Source organism: Dermacentor andersoni, chromosome 1, assembly GCF_023375885.2.
Source record: "Dermacentor andersoni chromosome 1, qqDerAnde1_hic_scaffold, whole genome shotgun sequence".
NCBI lineage: Eukaryota > Metazoa > Arthropoda > Arachnida > Ixodida > Ixodidae > Dermacentor > Dermacentor andersoni.
In genome coordinates this window covers 193,360,958-193,377,820 of record NC_092814.1, presented here as the reverse complement: position 1 = coordinate 193,377,820, position 16,863 = coordinate 193,360,958, and the positions used below count along the sequence as shown (strand labels likewise).

Sequence of the window (16,863 nt, the reverse complement as noted above, 5' to 3'; positions counted from 1 at the left end):
TATAGTACATACCCATATAAGACTGAACTATCTGAGTGGGTAAGGTCTTTTATATTGCGCAGTACGAAGGCTTCTGACAAAAGTGCTTAAATATTTATGGTTGGAATATTTTAGGCTAGCTCACATAAAACGGCAACTGGTTCCACTATATATGCTGTTGTCAAAAAGGTCGTTGAAAAGAAGTCAGGTGAACAGAGAGAATTCTGAGGGAGTCATTTTGCTTGGCACTAAATACAAAATGAAAGCCTAGGTGAAAAATTGTCATGTGTCCCTGCTGAGCTTGAAAATGATGAAAGAAAAGCCCTACATGTAGGCTCATGTGGTTGGCACTGCTGAGGTAAAAGCTCACAGCTTTGTCTTTCTGGCAACAAGATGTGTCAACATTGACACGAACTCGGAAGATGAGGACCTTGTGAAATGGACCTTGTGAAATCTGCACCCACGCGGTCGCTCAGTGGCTATGGTGTTTGGCTGCTGAGCACGAAATCGCGGGATCGAACCTCGGCCACGGCAGCCGCATTTCGATGGGGGTGAAATGCAAAAACACCCATGTACTTAGATTTAGGTGCACGTTAAAGAACCCCAGATGGTCCAAATTTCCGGAGTCCCCCACTACGGCGTGCCTCATAATCAGGAAGTGGTTTTGGCACGTAAAACCCCATAATTTTTTTTTTTGAGCAGGATTTCTCAGAGGCAGACATTATTTTTATGAGAAACCAAAATGTGTAGCTGCCTAGTTAACAAAATTCTATTAATTAAGTTTTTTAACTAATCCCTTATAACTAATCCACGATATATAAATTGTCGCCGGTGAGTTGGCAAGGCATATTCACTTGGAATAAATACCGAGGATGGCACCAGTTTTTAGATATGCATTGTCAAACTTGCGGTAAAAAGGTATTATTGTTCCACTTTTTTTTTTTTTAACAAAGCATCAATTCATGCACTGAAGAACAAAAATAACTGGAACACCAATGTATTTCTTCGCACACTTTGTGAATATCTTGAAGCTGGTGTCATCCTGACAATTTGTTCCGAGTCGATACACCTTGCTAATTCACTGGCTATAATTTGTAATTTGCAATATGCACTTGCACAATTTATTGTGCAAATAATGTCTACTTCTTTTGAGAAATCTAGTTTGAGGCCTAGAATTGTGCTATCTGCAACAGGCAATTATTTTTTTATTTCTGTAGGCCTGGAAAGAAGAAGAAAAAAAAAAGCCTGTACATAAAGGGTACATGGTGAGCATAATGCACAGATGTCACTCAGTCTACAGCTGCATAAAAAAGGCATACATTCATCTACTAACTTCAATATTGATTCACAGCATAGGTGCAGCTCACCTGTTCTTCAAACGACACAACTCGAGGCTGAACTTTATCCAGTGTGAAATGAGAAACGCATTTTGAAACATCATCCGGTAGTGAAGACAGGTGGTTGCCAACATCAGTCAGGAGTTGTCGAGATATAACAAGGCTCACATTCTCGTTGACGACTGTCAATGTAACAGAAAAAAATTCTATAAGCAATAGCTCCCAACACTGAGACTGTACCATAGACTTTATATAGGCAGTATCATGACAGAAAGGCTACAGCATTCTTAGTGCAAAGCTTTGCTTGGAAAGCCTGTTGCATAAGAACTGCATATCTCTGCACAAAGTCCAAACCTTTTAAGTACATGACCACAGACATCTTCATGCCCCTTTCTTCACTCCCCCACACTCAATGCATGTGACAAAATTCAGCTACGTATGCTGTTTGATGCTTTAGCATTGCTGGGTTACTCTGTAACAAGAGGTTCCGATAGTGAAGGTGGAGCAACCTCACGAGGTTGATCTCACAAAGTTAGGCAAGTTTGACTGCTAGAATTTTGCGAGTGAAGCTCAAGATATTGAATTCAACCCCATGCACAAGTTTCAGGGTGTGTCACGTTGAATGTTTGGTGTGGTGAAGTCAAATATTTCTGTTGCTTCTCGGGTACAGCATAGCTGGAATTTCGCAGTCCATCAGTGAAGAAGGAACAAAGCAGCAGCAGCAATAGTGCCTGGTGAGGAAAGTGGCTGCTCTTTCCTCCAGCAAGCACCACAGAAAGCAGAAAGTGGAGGGGGTACATAAATAAAAACCTCCCATCAGAACGTATTCTGGCACATCTCTGTTTTCTGTCTAGAAATTATCCCATCCTCTGAACACTGTGCACTAGCTCTCTTGGCAGTTTCTCTTAAATCAGCACTACCACCTAACCTTCCCTGTACAGTCTTTTGTGAAAGGAACCTTGTTGCTCTTATTTTTTATGAATGAGTTGCCTTTCACAAATAAAGGATTTTCTCTGTTTCTGAAGGTCTTGCTAACTTACTCTAGGACATCGCTCTCCTAGAGTAATCTTCTGCAATCATCCAGATTCCGACAGCAGGCTGGCAAAAAGAGCCTGTATGAACAGGTACACGAGCATGAAAGGTTGTGCATTCACAATGCCATGTCTGGACAGAAGTTGCCTGCTTCGTTAAAGGGCGCGTGAATGCAGTTTGGCAAGCGCTTGTAGATTCTACATTATTTTCTCCCTGCCTGTACATCTAGCAGTAAGAATATAACCTGTGAGGTTACCTGACCCCAACAATGACGTGGAGGTGAGATTGCTGGCAGTCGCTCGAAGCTGAGACAATTTGAAATCACCTCAAGGGGTGATGCTGAGCGAGGTCATTAATCTGATTTTAGATTGAGCCTTGCCAGTTTTTTGCCTACCTTTGGTTCTTATTAACCAATCTTGCATTCGGCAAATTTTTAAGGAATCTATACACATTTCTTGCACGTGAAAACTCGCTATTTACCACGCGAGCGCACCAGTAAGCCCTACATGACTGAATTACCGAGCGTTGAGTTTATGTATAGATGGGCTAAAGCAAAAATGCTGCAAGTTCGGAAATGAAACGGCGAGGTGAACATTCTACCGGAGCTTAGAAGTTTGGCGCGCGGTTTAGGACCCCTGCGCCAACAAAACCCGCACTTATATGAATGTCGTCACTTTCTTTTCACGTTCCAATTCATTTTAGCAGAAGAAAAACACAAGACACCCTAGCAGCACGGTGCAGGATTGAAGGTGGCTTAATTACTCGCATTTGTACACTGACAGAAGCTTACTGGCACTTACTAGCTTCAACGAAAACTTTCAGTCCTTCTACAAGTTCCTGTCCAGAATTCTTCAGAATGCTCTCAAGAACCGCTCTGTACCTGCGGGAGAAATGTGTAAAAAAAATACTCTGAAACCCAAGTAATAAAATAAAATTGTCGGGTGAAGGACAACTCGTAAAGACATATCAGCAGTGTCAACCACTGGGCTACTCTCTGTCCCTGTTAGCGCTTAAAGAGAGCACAAGCAAGGGCACGAAAAAATAAAATACATCCAGCAGCGCATTTGACTGTTCGAGCTGTTCCCACCTTTCTGCTTGATCTTTAGGCGAACCTCCAGCGACTGCCAAGCTAGAGAGCTGCTGTCGATACACTGCCGCAGACATTCCGTAGAAGCAACGAGATCACGGGGCAGTAGCAGCCGGCTCGTACCCTAAAACGAAGGACCAGCAATATTTTTTGTATACACTGGTATGGTGGCTAGTAGTACTGGCAGTGCCTTGTATTCGCCGTATTCGCACTAGCGAAACAAAGCCACAAGGCGTTGCAAAGCCAACGCAAGGCTGGCTGGCTATATTAGCGGGGCCGTATTGTCGTATGCTATGAATTAAAAAGCGCCAAGTAAAATTCTTGTGTGAAGAAAAGAAAAGATAAAGTTACAAATACGAAGAAACATAACGCCACACGCGAACCTTCGCGCACTACGAAGAGGATAAAATTTAGGAAACTCGCTTTGTGTTAATTGTAAAGACGCTTCCCGCGCTTTGCATTACATTTTAATTGAGAGCAAAATAAGAATGTGCCGTCTATTGTATGTTAATTATTGAAATTACGCGGGACGTGCGCGACTGTATTTGCTCTGCGAGTAGTGCCGCGATGTAGCACGAACAAAAAAAAAACAGCAGTACGAAGGATCCCGCTTTCTTTACCTACGCAACCCCTCCGCGGAGCTTTTAGTAGGGGGAGTCACCCTTGTCCTCTGCTTCCTTGCAACAGCACTGAACAGCGCAGGGACGCAAGCTAGTGCTGCATTCTGGGATGGTAATGGAGGGCGCGTGATTTTGAAGCTTGCAAGATGCTTTCCCAAGAGTCAGGTAAGCCGCAATCACTGCGTAACTAAGTATGTTTGTCATTCATTAGAGTACACTAGCTTCAGGGGACATATTTGCAGATTGAATTCAGGCTGTGCTGTCTGCAGATACGTCAATTATGCGCAGCCAAAGAGAGCTTACTTATGTTGGTCCGTCCGTGCGTAAATACAAGCCAACTTTTTTGTTTGTTTGTTGCATCAAGAAAGTGCCGCTGATATAATGTCCAAGTTTATTCCTGACACATTCGATGGTCGTGTTGGCGCAGGAAAAATCCCTATGGACGATTGCTGTTAATATAAAAGGGCGCGTTTTGTAGTTTCAAATTTCCCTGTCTTGTAGTCTGCAAATGGCGCGTCATTCAAGAATAACTAGCGCTTTGCGTCTTCGTGGCATTCGGTTGCGTATGCTGTAGTTAGTGTGTGAAACTAATGTGTTTCGGCTGTGTACAAGGTTAAGCATCAGGCAGCGGCTGCAAGTTGCATATTTACATATTTGATGCCCGCTTGGCCGTGGCTTTAACCTGTCTATTTCCTGTGGTGTAGCGAAAAATGGGCAAGGCTAGGCCGAGGTCATCGCTGGCTTCGCTATTAGGCCTAGGTGTTGTTTTCTGCTGAAAACGCAACGCGCTGTATTTAAAAAAACCTTTTTTTACCTTAGATTCGCTTGTAAATGTTTACTTGTGTATTTGACTGTTGGACTGTGAAAGCATCGCAGCGAGATCTAAGTTATTACGTATTCAGGGCCGTACGATATAGCATTCCCTTCGGTCGTCGACAAGGAGTTTGTCAGTAGAGATCAATCCATTTTGATTGAATTTGCTGCCAAGCTTTCTTTCGCTGTGCATTCAAGGTGTTGCTTCTTTATGGTATTGTAGGAAAATCGACGCCAGCATTATTTGTTAGTTTCACTCAAAGCGTGGCTGTCTCGTTTCGCGTTTTCAGCGCGAGATGGGCGCTTGCGTCGCCGCGAACTAGGAAGATGGGTACGATGTTGAGCACTTTACGAACTTCCTGATATTTTTTATATTGCAGTTACTGGACATTAAGTACGTTTGTGCCTTGCGTCCGGTGGCCCTGATTAAAGTTATGATAGCTCTAACTGGTTGTATAAGTGCTCCTCACTTGCTCTGCTAGTCGCGCTAGCTGGTCGGCTCGCGTGCTTGATGGGCTAGCGAGCGTGCTGTACGGTTTAATCCTGTCACCGTGCAAACAGATTTCTGCACGCACGTGCATGCCGCCTCACCCGTGAGTTGTTACGAAGCATAGGTGGCACTATTTTGTTCGCGGAACACCCCTGCTGGCACGCGCTTATTCATTCCTTGTAGCTTCCTTGTGCGCGTGATCTGTCGGCGTTCTTCATTTTCTGCTAGCTGAAGAATTTATATTGCAAGTGTTCTGCTGCTCCCCACACAAGTGAATATACGTCTTTTCTTGTCGCAAGCCGTTTTCCTATCGCGTTTGATATAGCGCGCCGTGTCGTCGGCGTGGCATGGACGTGAAGCTAAAATCGGCCTTCCTTACTTGCATGCTAGCGAGTAGTAGTTCCAGAGGAAAGATCTAACATCTTAATCTATACGCCTTTGATTCTAGTGCCGCATGTTGAAGTAAAGTTGGATGATGCCAGTACTGCATTGTAAGCATCATTGTGGTGCGCATCTTGACGCTGCGCATTTTGCTTTATTATGATCCTTGCCTACCGTCATGGCCCTGTTTTAGCCTTTGCTGACTTGTAAGGTCGCAGACCTCGTCAAGCCCATGGGTTGTTTTTCTCTGTGGCCTCAGCACAAATGTAGATTCTTCGATGCTGAAATAAAGTTCAAAGGAAACATTACATAGCAGGCAATGCAGCAACGTTTGGTGCCCCAGTCGCGTGGCACGAAACTAATACTTGGCAAAAGAGCTTTGTGTTTCTTAAGGTGCCCTCACGATGTTCCTTATTCAAAAATATGCATGGTGAATTCAGCTGTAGTAATATGTATGGGAACTAATGAATGGGCATGTTCATAGCTCTGAATGTCTTTGCTTGTTTATCTTTTAAAATATACACACCAAAAGACCAAGTGCTGCTTCCATGCGATTGCTTTTCTTTCTATTTTTATTATTAAGTGGATTGATTAAGTAGAAGAAATGCAGTCTTTCTGGAAATGTAGCATTTTACGTACCGCACATAGTTGGAAATAAAATGTCACCCCTCATGTGCAGTCAATCAACTCAACTTTCCACTTAAGCATCTAAGGCCATGCCTTGTGCTTTGACCTATAATTATAGTACATTTCAATTTGCCTTTTGTAGTGCTTAATTTTGTGGTTTGTATGGAAAGGTACTCTTAAGTAATGTGTATCAGGCTATTTAGGTTATGTAGGATTCACCAATGTTTCAGTGGTTATATTCATGGGCACTTGTGCTATTTTGATGGCCATGAAGGTTTCATAAGCCGTAGGTTATATTGTGGTTTACATCTCTGTGTATGACATTCCTGTGTGAACGGAAACCTGCACAGGAACTATTGAGAACTTAGCCAGAATAATGGTTAAACAAAACAGTGAAAGAATACAGCAGTTTTCTTTGATGCTGTTAAAGGTGCAATGCAACACCACCTCTATTCACCATTTCCTGTGGTTGAATCCATGATATCTTTGGGTTTTATGGCATGCTGCTGCGTGCTATGCTGCCACAAGAATGTGAAAGGCATTATTGGTGACTGATCAAGTATACAAGTGCCAATCATGCTGCACTTGGCCTGAATGATGCCTGTGTGGTGATGAAAAGGGTAACAAGGCTAGGCAGACAGCTTACATGCCAAACAGTGTTGCAGAACCCTTTAAGCTGCAAATAGCATGACGCATTTTTTACTGGTGTATCGTGTCAAAGCTAAACATTGATGCTGATTATCACCAAAGACAAACTTGCAGAAGTTGCAATTTTCTCAGCTTATTTTCTTTGCATTTTGAAAAAAAGTTGCTGCATGACTGTGTGGACTTCCAGACTGACTCCAACCAAATAAGTGAATTTTATTAGCCTGACATTTCGGAGCCCATTTGGCTCCTTCTTCAGGGGTTGTTCTTCGGGGGTGGCGGTGTGCAGCTTTTAAAGGGTCTTTTGTAAAAAAGGAGGTCAGTCTGAAACTCCTAATCAATTTCCCAACCAGACAGGCAATTCTTGATAAGAAATTTGCATTGTAAAGAGAAATTACTAGATAAAATAAGAGTAAGTGTATATAGGGTTGTGCCTATTTCACAAGCGCCATTATAAAATTGTTGCCAAGTGCTGATCCAGGAAGAAAGAGCGTAAAGGGAGCCTAACGAAGGTGGATTTATTTCCGCTCTGTCAGTCATTGGGGCTGCCGTTTTTTACATTATGATCTTTCCTTTCAGCAGAGAAAGAACAAGAGCCTAGGCCACCTGCTGAGGCTAGCAAGATGCCAGCAGCTCCAGGCAGTGCTGACGCTGGCCTTGACAGTGTATTAGCAGATGCAGCCGATCCTGACGTTCCAGCGGTTGAACTCTGTGCAGTTAGTATTGATGTGCCCGACAGTGTTGAGACAGTTGTTGTGAACACTTCAAATGGCACACCTGGAGTCTCTCTTAGTGATACCACTCTGCCTGATGCTGTTGTAAGTGCTGTGCTGAAAAGTGATTCTGCTGCTGGGACACTTGACGATGCTTCAGGCCTTCCAGATGCTGCTGCAGCAGCTGCACTCTCATCTGTGGTTGACAGTGAGCCAGCTGCCGTTGAAACTGTGGTCTCTACGGAGGCTTTGCCTGATGTCACGGTGCCATCGACGTCTGGCTTGTCATCTGTGTCCACGTCGTCAAGTGTGTCTGACCGCTGTGATGCGCGCATAGTCCGCTTCAACAACCGTGACCTAGAGAGCCTGCGTAAAATCCAGAATGAGCTGAACACACGCAAATCTGGTGGAGTGCCACGCAGTCCAGGCAGCCCCATTGTGATCAGAGCAGAGCTGACAAGTCCGCAGAAAGGGGTGTCAGCACAGGCACCCCAAGTTCTGGTTGTGCAGAAGCCCTCACCAGGGTGCTCCCCCAAGAAGGCTGACATCCGGGTCATCCACCCCCCAGGCCTCACTGTGCGCAGGTGAGACTCTCATGACAGCTACACTAGGGTAGATTGATCATTTGCAGCACATGATGGTTGTAGGCCTTGCGGCCACAATGTTCACATTTGGGGTGACGTGTTGAGTGGTGGTGGTACTAGCTACTTTGGAGATTATTCCAGCAGCTCTCTTTATAGAATCATTAAAGCTTACGCTGCTCAGGAAAGCTTTGCTGGGTTTATATTTTTGTATTGTGATGAGTGAATGTAAAAAGAATATATATCCTTGTTAAATCCGACCCCTGACTAAGTAAGCACTCTCCACCATAGCTTTCCTTCAGTCTGCAAAAACAAGTTCATGTATATGGCCCAGATTGTGGAAATAGGCTATAGGACGAAGATAATGTATCATCAAAATAACCTCCTTCAAATGTCACTACAGTGAATTAAAAATGTACATTCTATGCCTAAAATATGTGTTTTATGTTTTGAAAGATGGTTAAAGTTGTCCAGAACACCACTAAAGAATTGAAATATGTGTTGAACATCATTATTAGAATGCCATCTTGGATTATGTAGTGATGGTGATAGCTTTTAAGCTTGTCTTCTGGTTTCCAACAAGCATTCTGCACATCTAAATGAATACACACTTCTTGGTTGAATGAAAATATGGCTCATTAGGATGGACTCAATTAAAAATTGTGCATCTTTGTTAATAAAAATGCACAAAGAAGAATGAGCAAGTGCAAGATATAGTGACAAGCAACTGGGAAATTCTGCAGGTGACTTGGTGAGAAGTATGAGTCCATATTGGCTTATAATAACAAACTGGTCAACCTGCGCAGAACTCGCAGTCGGAGTCCGACACAGTTTGTCACGCTTGTTGCGTGGCATGCAGAACATATGCCACAATGGCATCGTTGCAGTGCTTTCAACCATAACAAATACTCAGAGATAACGCAAAAAGTTATTACACAGTGGATTCCACTTAAACGGATTTTGGTAGAAAATAATTTTTTCGTTCATCTGAAGTTTTGGTGATGGGGGGGGGGGGTGAAAATTGTGCTGCGATATGATTTTTTTCACAGCTTCGTTTGCACAAAATGTGTGTGCTTGCACAAACATTTCCACAAGAATTCTGTTAGGTCATCGTGTTTGAAGTAATGCTGCGGAATCTTAGCTCTACCTCCACTGTAACATGCTTGGGATCATTGCTCTTCATGTCATTGCCAGACTCTGTATTCCTCGCAATTTTGCTTCGCCTTTCTTTGGTGCAGTTAACAACTTTTATTACAACCATTGTTGTAGTGAGTATAGGGCTTTGTGCAGTCACTTTATACTTTCAGAACCTCCTGTATATTGTCTGCCTACCGGATCATCGGTGAACCAATGGAAAACAGTTGTTGGAACTAAGGAGGTGGCTCCACTTGTGTACAGTTGTCTCGAGTACACGTTATACGTTATTGGTGCTCACTGCTGACAAAAGAAAGCATGGGCATCAATAAAAGTGGGGTAGCAATGAGTGAAGTATGAATGTTTTGCTTATAGTTTGGTTTTCAAAATGAAATCATCTGCTACCACCTCGGGAAAACACTGTTGTGCACAGACAACTTTTGCCCTCCACCGCCAGTGGTGCGTGATAGGGCGATGACAAGGTTTGTTGTTACCTTGCCTGAAATATCATGACTCGCCCTACACAAGTGGTGCCTCCATAGATGATGGCAGTATTTTGGTCATCCAGAAGGTGCAGAGCGTATATGGGAGGCTACAGTGCTGTTCATCAATGTGAATAGAATACACTAGCTAATAAGCTGAAAAACTTGAATTTCATGGAATAGTTGGTGTCACCACAATGGCACAATTAATTTCCCTGGTAAATAAGTATTAGTTTGCTATTTGTATCATTAGCTTCCTATATGATTGTCGGACTACGGTTTAGTGTTGCATATAGACCATATTAAGACAGCATTTGAAGGCTGCCATCGTGGGCGGTTGATATAGCTGAATAATTAATACCATACTGCGCAATATTGCAGTTTATTTGTATGTTTGTAAACAGTCGTACTAAAATGTTCTGCATTTCTTCAATGCCCTACCTTGACATCGGTGGTCACGAAAGTGTGCAAGGTGCTCACGTTGCAGCCCAAGATAGTGGCACAGACAAAGCAGAAATAAAACTGTCTATAACAGCTGGTGAGAGCCATGGTAGTTTTGGTTCATTTCGTTTAACCAAAGTTTAAGAAAAGGAGGGTTCTGCCAAAGTAGGTTATAATTTTGCCAGTGGTCTGCCAATCAGTCAATACCCTTTAGTTCGCAATTCTCACAGTTGTGGTAAAGTGAGTTTCGTTTATCCAGAGCTGTATATCTGCATGTTTGTATGTGTGTAATCATAGTTACATTATGAAGGTCAGTGTGGATCTTCAGCCATCTAGATTGATTGTCTCTTACACATATTGCAATGCTTTCCTTCCATTAGACGCTCCAGCATTCTGCTCATGTAAGTAATGTGGCATATCCACAGTCTAATTTTATTCAGCAAGCACAGATATATCTAATCTGTGTTTTGGGAAAGGAAAAATGGGTTCCTTGTTGTCATAGGCCACTGGAATTGGGTTCTTTACTAACATCACTGCTGTGCGTGAATAAACCCGCCGTGGTTGCTCAGTGGCTATGGTGTTGGGCTGCTGAGCACGAGGTCGTGGGATCGAATCTCGGCCACGGTGTCCACATTTCGATGGGGGCGAAATGCGAAAACACCTGTGTGCTTAGATTTAGGTGCACGTTAAAGAACCCCAGGTGGTCGAAATTTCCGGAGTCCTCCACTACGGCGTGCCTCATAATCAAAAAGTGGTTTTGGCACGTAAAACCCCATAATTTATTGTGCGTGAATATCTTGTAAATAGGTTGTACATGAAACTGATGAATGTGTGGAAGAAAAAGCTGTGTTGTCGTGTTGCTAGTGCATCTTGCTTTATGAATAATTTGCATTCATTTTACATTTGTTTAAATACTACTAGATGGCTCTCGCCATCTAGTAACGGCCCTTACGCGCGACTGAACCAAAAGGTTGGGTCCCGTGTAAAGGCTGCACCTTGTCAAAATTGCAACAAAACAAAGGGGGGGGGAGAGGTGTCCCTCTTACATGAGTGTATACAGTACACAGTGGGTTACGAGGACACCACACATAAGCCCTTAATCGAGTATTTTTTTCATGGGAGCACTTATTTATAGTACTGACACATGCCCAGTCACCTGTCGTGATGGTGTAGTGGCTGATGTGGCTGTTCTTGCTTGGCCTTTCCATTGTGATGGCATGGACACCCAACACTATGAACACCCAGTCTCAAGTGGCATGACGAGCAAAGGCAACTGTGCTAAAGGCAAATACAGAGAATGGGCACTGCTACCTAGTCTCCGGCATGCTACCTAGTTTCTCGTGGCATGCTGTAAAGGGACGAATGCCCCTTGTGGCTATGTTGTGTACTTGTGGTGACCAAAGAGGGTGTGGTTGCAGGAGCATAGGGCAATTTCCATCAGTGTTTGTGCCCATGAGTGTAGTCTTATTCAGTAGGGCCATGCACAAGGTCTAGGCACTGTTCTTCATCTTAGTGTTCAGGAAGGATTGGCGCAAGGTGCATGCTCACTGTACATGTGGTGGAAGGCACCATAGACAAGCTCATGTCTGAGTGCACATGACATGCAATCTCCTCATACCAGCAACTGCATGTTGCCTGCTCCTCAGCCACACACATTGTGGACAAAAGAAGGATAGCTTAGGATTGAAAATTATTATTCTTCAATGTAGTTGCATCGTGTGTTAATAAAGGAGGTGCTATCTGGTAGCTAGATTGGGGGCAGGCCATAGAGCACAAGTGAATGGCTCCAAGTTCACTCGCATAGAATTGTACTCCACGTACCAATAGACATCAAATATCTGTGTTACTTCTACAGTTATTACTGGCCATGAAAATAACTAATTTTGTGTGTAAAAATGTCATGGCCAGGTATCCTGTTTGTGCCACTGTTGAGGGTGATTGTCAATCGCTCGCCACTGTAGCAGGCTAAAATTAAAGTAAATATACAGTCTGAGCATGCAGTAACTCGTACCCAAGGCTCTGCCACAGTAAATGGCTGTGGTTAGTTGGAATGGTGTCAACAAAGCAAAAATACTGCGAGCAAGCATGCCTGACGGGTCTTTTACGTTGACACAAGTGCAACATTTTCTCTTCTTCATTGTTGCTTGCTCAGTGCTTGGGTAGCAGAATAAAACAAAAGTAAGAAGTCTTGGACTGAGACAGCCACAGAAAGCAGGCACAGTATGGTTTTGTGGGAGGAGTGAACTTCTGCACTTTTGACTTGTCTCAGAGGTAGAGCAGCAAAAGTAAATAGTTTTTTTTTTCCATTTTACATGTCTGTCATTTGACATTTTATTCTCTTCTGGCTGCAGCAAGAAAACAGATATTGTAGAAGGCCACCAAACTCAAAGTGTAAGTGCTACAGAAAAAGATGATAGCTGGCCCATCAATGGACGATGAAAGGATGGCTGATTACAGCCAACGTTGGCAGTATTACAATGATGGCATGGCCAACGATTATAGTCATGGCCAACAAAGGCACGGTAATAGTGTTGGCATGGCAGCAATGACAACACATCAGTGTGGCCCATGACTACAAGAAATAAGTTGCAGTTGTGCCATCTCTTGCAGTGCATTGCAGAAACAATCATGTGAAGCTACAGTAGACAAACATACATGTGTGGTGCTGATTACAGCTATTCACTGCAGTGTTTTCTTTACATGGAACTTGGTGCACTAGCATCAGATTTTATTATTGCTTTGCTAAGGGCTTGTTGACGTGCAAACAGCAGCAATTATGGCATGCACTGCTCCGTTCACTTCACTGGTTAATGCTGCAAGCATTTAAATTTAGCATGTGAGCACATTGTCCTAAAGCACAACACTTATTCCTTTTAAGAATATTGTGTGCTTTTTGTATGGAAAAGAAATTAAGATCTTGTTTGCAAATTGGCACCCAATTGTGCACAGATCATTACAGTAATTCATTCAGCTTTTCTTATTACACTGTTGGTACAGTTGATGCCTTTCAGAGCTAGCAGAAGTGGGAAGCTATATGGATGACAAAGCAGCATGGTGCTCCACGAATGTCTTGCCCATAAATACCCATAATTTGTCTGCTGGAAAAGTTGCTCCTGCCTTTCAGATTTCTTGCCTGCAACAGGATCTCCAGCAAGTCTGGCAGTTGGAATGCTTCCTTTTCGGAGCACTTTCATAAAACTCATTGCTATTTTTGCAGGAATGCATTCAGGGGATTTGCTTTTGAGAAAAATCCTAGTGAAATATGTGCAATATTCAGGAAAGAATAACTAGAGGTGTACATTCTTTGAGGCTGGTTGCTGCAAGTTCCAAGGGATGCCAGACAAACATCTGCATATTGCTTGTGAAGTTTTACATTCAAGGAGTAAAGTTGAATGGTGATATGTTTGTTGTGTTTTTCCATGTCAAAATGCAACAGTGCAAGGTTTCAGGTGTATGTGCACTAGGAAACGCTGAACACTCGCATATTACCTGCCATGGTAGCCCAGTGGCTATGGTGTGGCGGTGGCTGCATTTTGGTGGTGGTGAAATGCAAAAACAGCTGCATTTCGATGGAATCAAAATGCAAAAATACTCATGTGCTTATATTTAGGTGCACATTAAGCAACCCCAGATGGTCAAAATTAATGCGGAATCTCCCGCTATTGTGCGCCTCATAATCACATAGTGATTTTGGCACAGAAAACCTCAGAATTTACATTATTTTAACACTTGGGTGTTGCTTTATGACAACTTGGCCAGGCTAGGTGTGTTGGAAATGGTCATCAGTGTTCATTTTGTTATTCTGATATCTGTTTATCTGGGGACGAGAAGCATGTGTTGAGCATGAATTTTTGAATGAACACTGAAGGTTGTTGAGCTCTAGACTCCTTGTCTTATCGACTAAGAGACAACCCAGTTTGAAAGTTCGGCGTGTTCATTACTAGTGTTTATCCAATAGATTTCCCCCCCTCCGTGTCTATTGAGCACGTTTGAATGTTTGGCAACCCTCTTTTTTTTTTTTTTTCTCCACAAGAGCGTGCAGACTTTTATCCGGAAATTTTTTTGATAAGTTTGTTTCTTTGTTCTCTGCAATAACTGACAAATGTTGCTTTACTCAAAAGGACATCCCAAATAGTTTGTTCAGTATTGTTTTTATTCCTTATTTTCTGTTTGGTGAAGGAAATGTTTAGCTGCAGAGCTGTCCACATTCTGTTTAAGAGTTCTGTTGTCTAGTGTAAGCATATTGAGTAGTGACTGCTTGTGGCATAATAATTTCTAAGAGTGCTCAACCTGCAAATTTTATCACATCTATATAGAATGCGAATGAAAAAGAAGGAAAGGAATACTTTGCTTTCGTACAGAAAGTAATAAAATATATGAACAGAAATATTATTGCTTTTGTGCAGCTACAAACTGTAGATGTATATAACCTTGAGTATTGCAGAATCTTATTTGCAGTAACGACACCTAGCTTGTGTGGCATCACTTGACATTTCCAGCAACTGGTCCTGTTGCGGATACTGAGGCGATATTCTGGAGTGATCAGTTTCATGACATTTCGTGTGGCTTGCACAAGGCATACCAATGTATAAGGCAGACAGCATTCATGCTGCATTGCCAAGCTTTCTATCTTTGCACCATGCAAAAAACATTATCGGCTGTATACTTCGATGGATCTGGTGCAGAGACGTAAAATCTCAAAAGTGATCTGCAAAAGTGATCGCTCGAGAATACCGCCCCTCTCTAGTTCATCTTTGCTGAATACTTCAAGGATTTCACTGCATGTTTTGTCCATGGAAAACTCGACTGAAAGCATGCCTGAAAAAGACAACAGTAAGTTTAACGAAAGGGCACCTAATTAGTGCCATCACAACTGCCAAAACTGCTGGAACTCTTCCTGCAGGAAGAAATGGGAAGTAAATCCACTAAATTTAGCACAAGAACGGTTGAGTTGGCTTCACTGGTAATTACTTTGTCCAACAAGCCTGGATTGAAGCTAGATAGAAGTCTGTAAAGGGCTTGCATCTAAAATTTAATGTGAAATGTTGGTATGTGTGCATCATGCATATTCCTTAGGCTAGTGGTTCAACTAGTGTGCCTCACGAAGTGCTGTAGTCAACAGTGGGTAAACTTAAAAAGCCTTGCGCTGTAGCCAATGTTTCGACTATAGGACTTGTCTTCGTCAGGCCCTGAAAAAGACATATCCCATAGTCAGAACGTTGGCTCCAGCCTGAAGCTAACTTGGTTAGTCCACTTTTAATCACTTGGTCTCTGTCGTCCTGTGAATACTTTGTTTTGTTTCGGTCACAAGTTTTGTGTTTCCTGAAATGTGTCTTACTGTTAGCATGTGCCATTCAATGTTACAAGTGCACATTTTGGTTTTTCTATAGACTTCTGGTCTCTTTGCATCGTATTGCGGTTCCTGTAGCCTGTATTATTTCATGTTTTAACATACATACTAGGTGCCTTCTTATTCTCTCGCCAATGGTGTTCGCTGTTTTCTAGTAACAAAGTTGTGTGTTCTAGCTTGGTCTGTATTGTCTGTTACTGAGCATGACATCACAGGTTTGATTGCCAGCCACAGCAGTTGAACTCTGGTAAGATCAGAACACAAAAATGCTCGCTTGCTTGGATTTAGGTGCACATTAACCACAGCTGTGCACAGAACTCTGGAGCTCCCACTACCACATCCCTCGTAGCCCATATTGAAGGTATGGGATATTAAAGATGATTAATCAGATGAGTCTTTCAAAAGCTATCAGTGTTTCCTACAGCATTAATCCTTTTAAGTGATTACCACTGTGGTGACTCATTGGGTATGGCATTCTGCTGCTGAGCATGAGGTTGTGGGTTCAATTCCTGGCTGCTGTGGCCACATTCCAGTGGAAGTGCAAGGCAAAAATGTTTTTGTACCATGCTTTAGGGTGCATGTTAAAGAACCCCATGGGGTCAATATTAATCCGGAGCCCTCTACTACGGCATCCCACATAGCCCACTGTGCAGTTTCAGGATATTAGACCCCTCAATTTAATCTGTTTAGTGATGCTGCTAGTTCTATAAACATGACTTGCTGTGTTCGGCTTGGTGACCACTATATGTCAAGCTACTCTTGAAGTACCAGCTGTGTGCCCCCTTGTCCCTGCAGACAGCTACAGATGAGTGTGCCAGCAGTGTCAGGCGGAGGCACCACCTCGGGGGGCCTGACCAAGGTGATCCTGCAGCCAGCAGGGCAGCTTATGAGTGGTGCTACCTTCCAGTTTGTGGGTGCCATGGCAGGCGCTGGTGGCCAAGCAGCTCAGCCCACCCTGGTGCTCTCCAGTCCCACTCGTGCGACTCCCATTCGTACAACCACTGGGCAGCAACTGGTGCGTGTGGCTGCACCAGGCACCACTTCTGTCTCAGCACCCAAGGTAACACTGGCCTTGTTCACCAGATGTAGAGGATGTCCCACCTTGTTGTCTCACTGTGCGATTTTGCACTCCTCTGTCTTTCAAACACTGC

General features: G+C 43.2%; 2 protein-coding genes across 6 annotated transcripts in view; one reads left to right on the top strand and one right to left on the bottom strand.

The window, feature by feature from the left end:
- CSN4 (COP9 signalosome subunit 4) overlaps nt 1–4,144 on the bottom strand; it is a 49,652-nt gene extending 45,508 nt beyond the window's left edge. The window contains exons 1-4 of the mRNA XM_050194863.2: nt 4,056–4,144; nt 3,436–3,559; nt 3,149–3,228; nt 1,347–1,498 (exon numbers count right to left, since the gene is read on the bottom strand). Coding sequence (XP_050050820.1) covers nt 1,347–1,498; nt 3,149–3,228; nt 3,436–3,512 — 309 coding nt within the window. The 5' untranslated portion in view covers nt 3,513–3,559; nt 4,056–4,144. The remainder of the gene's footprint in view (nt 1–1,346; nt 1,499–3,148; nt 3,229–3,435; nt 3,560–4,055) is intronic.
- The window catches only part of LOC126547034 (uncharacterized), a 109,072-nt gene continuing 96,306 nt past the window's right edge, over nt 4,098–16,863 (top strand). For 3 of the 5 annotated variants that reach the window (XM_050194855.2, XM_050194853.2, XM_050194860.2), the window contains exons 1-3: nt 4,098–4,220; nt 7,591–8,308; nt 16,508–16,772. In XM_050194855.2, the coding sequence (XP_050050812.1) occupies nt 4,202–4,220; nt 7,591–8,308; nt 16,508–16,772 (1,002 nt within the window). In that variant the 5' untranslated portion in view covers nt 4,098–4,201. Of the gene's footprint in view, nt 4,221–4,595; nt 5,850–7,590; nt 8,309–16,507; nt 16,773–16,863 lie in introns of those variants that run through there. The other 2 variants (XM_050194854.2, XM_055062906.2) reach the window with 2 other exon arrangements.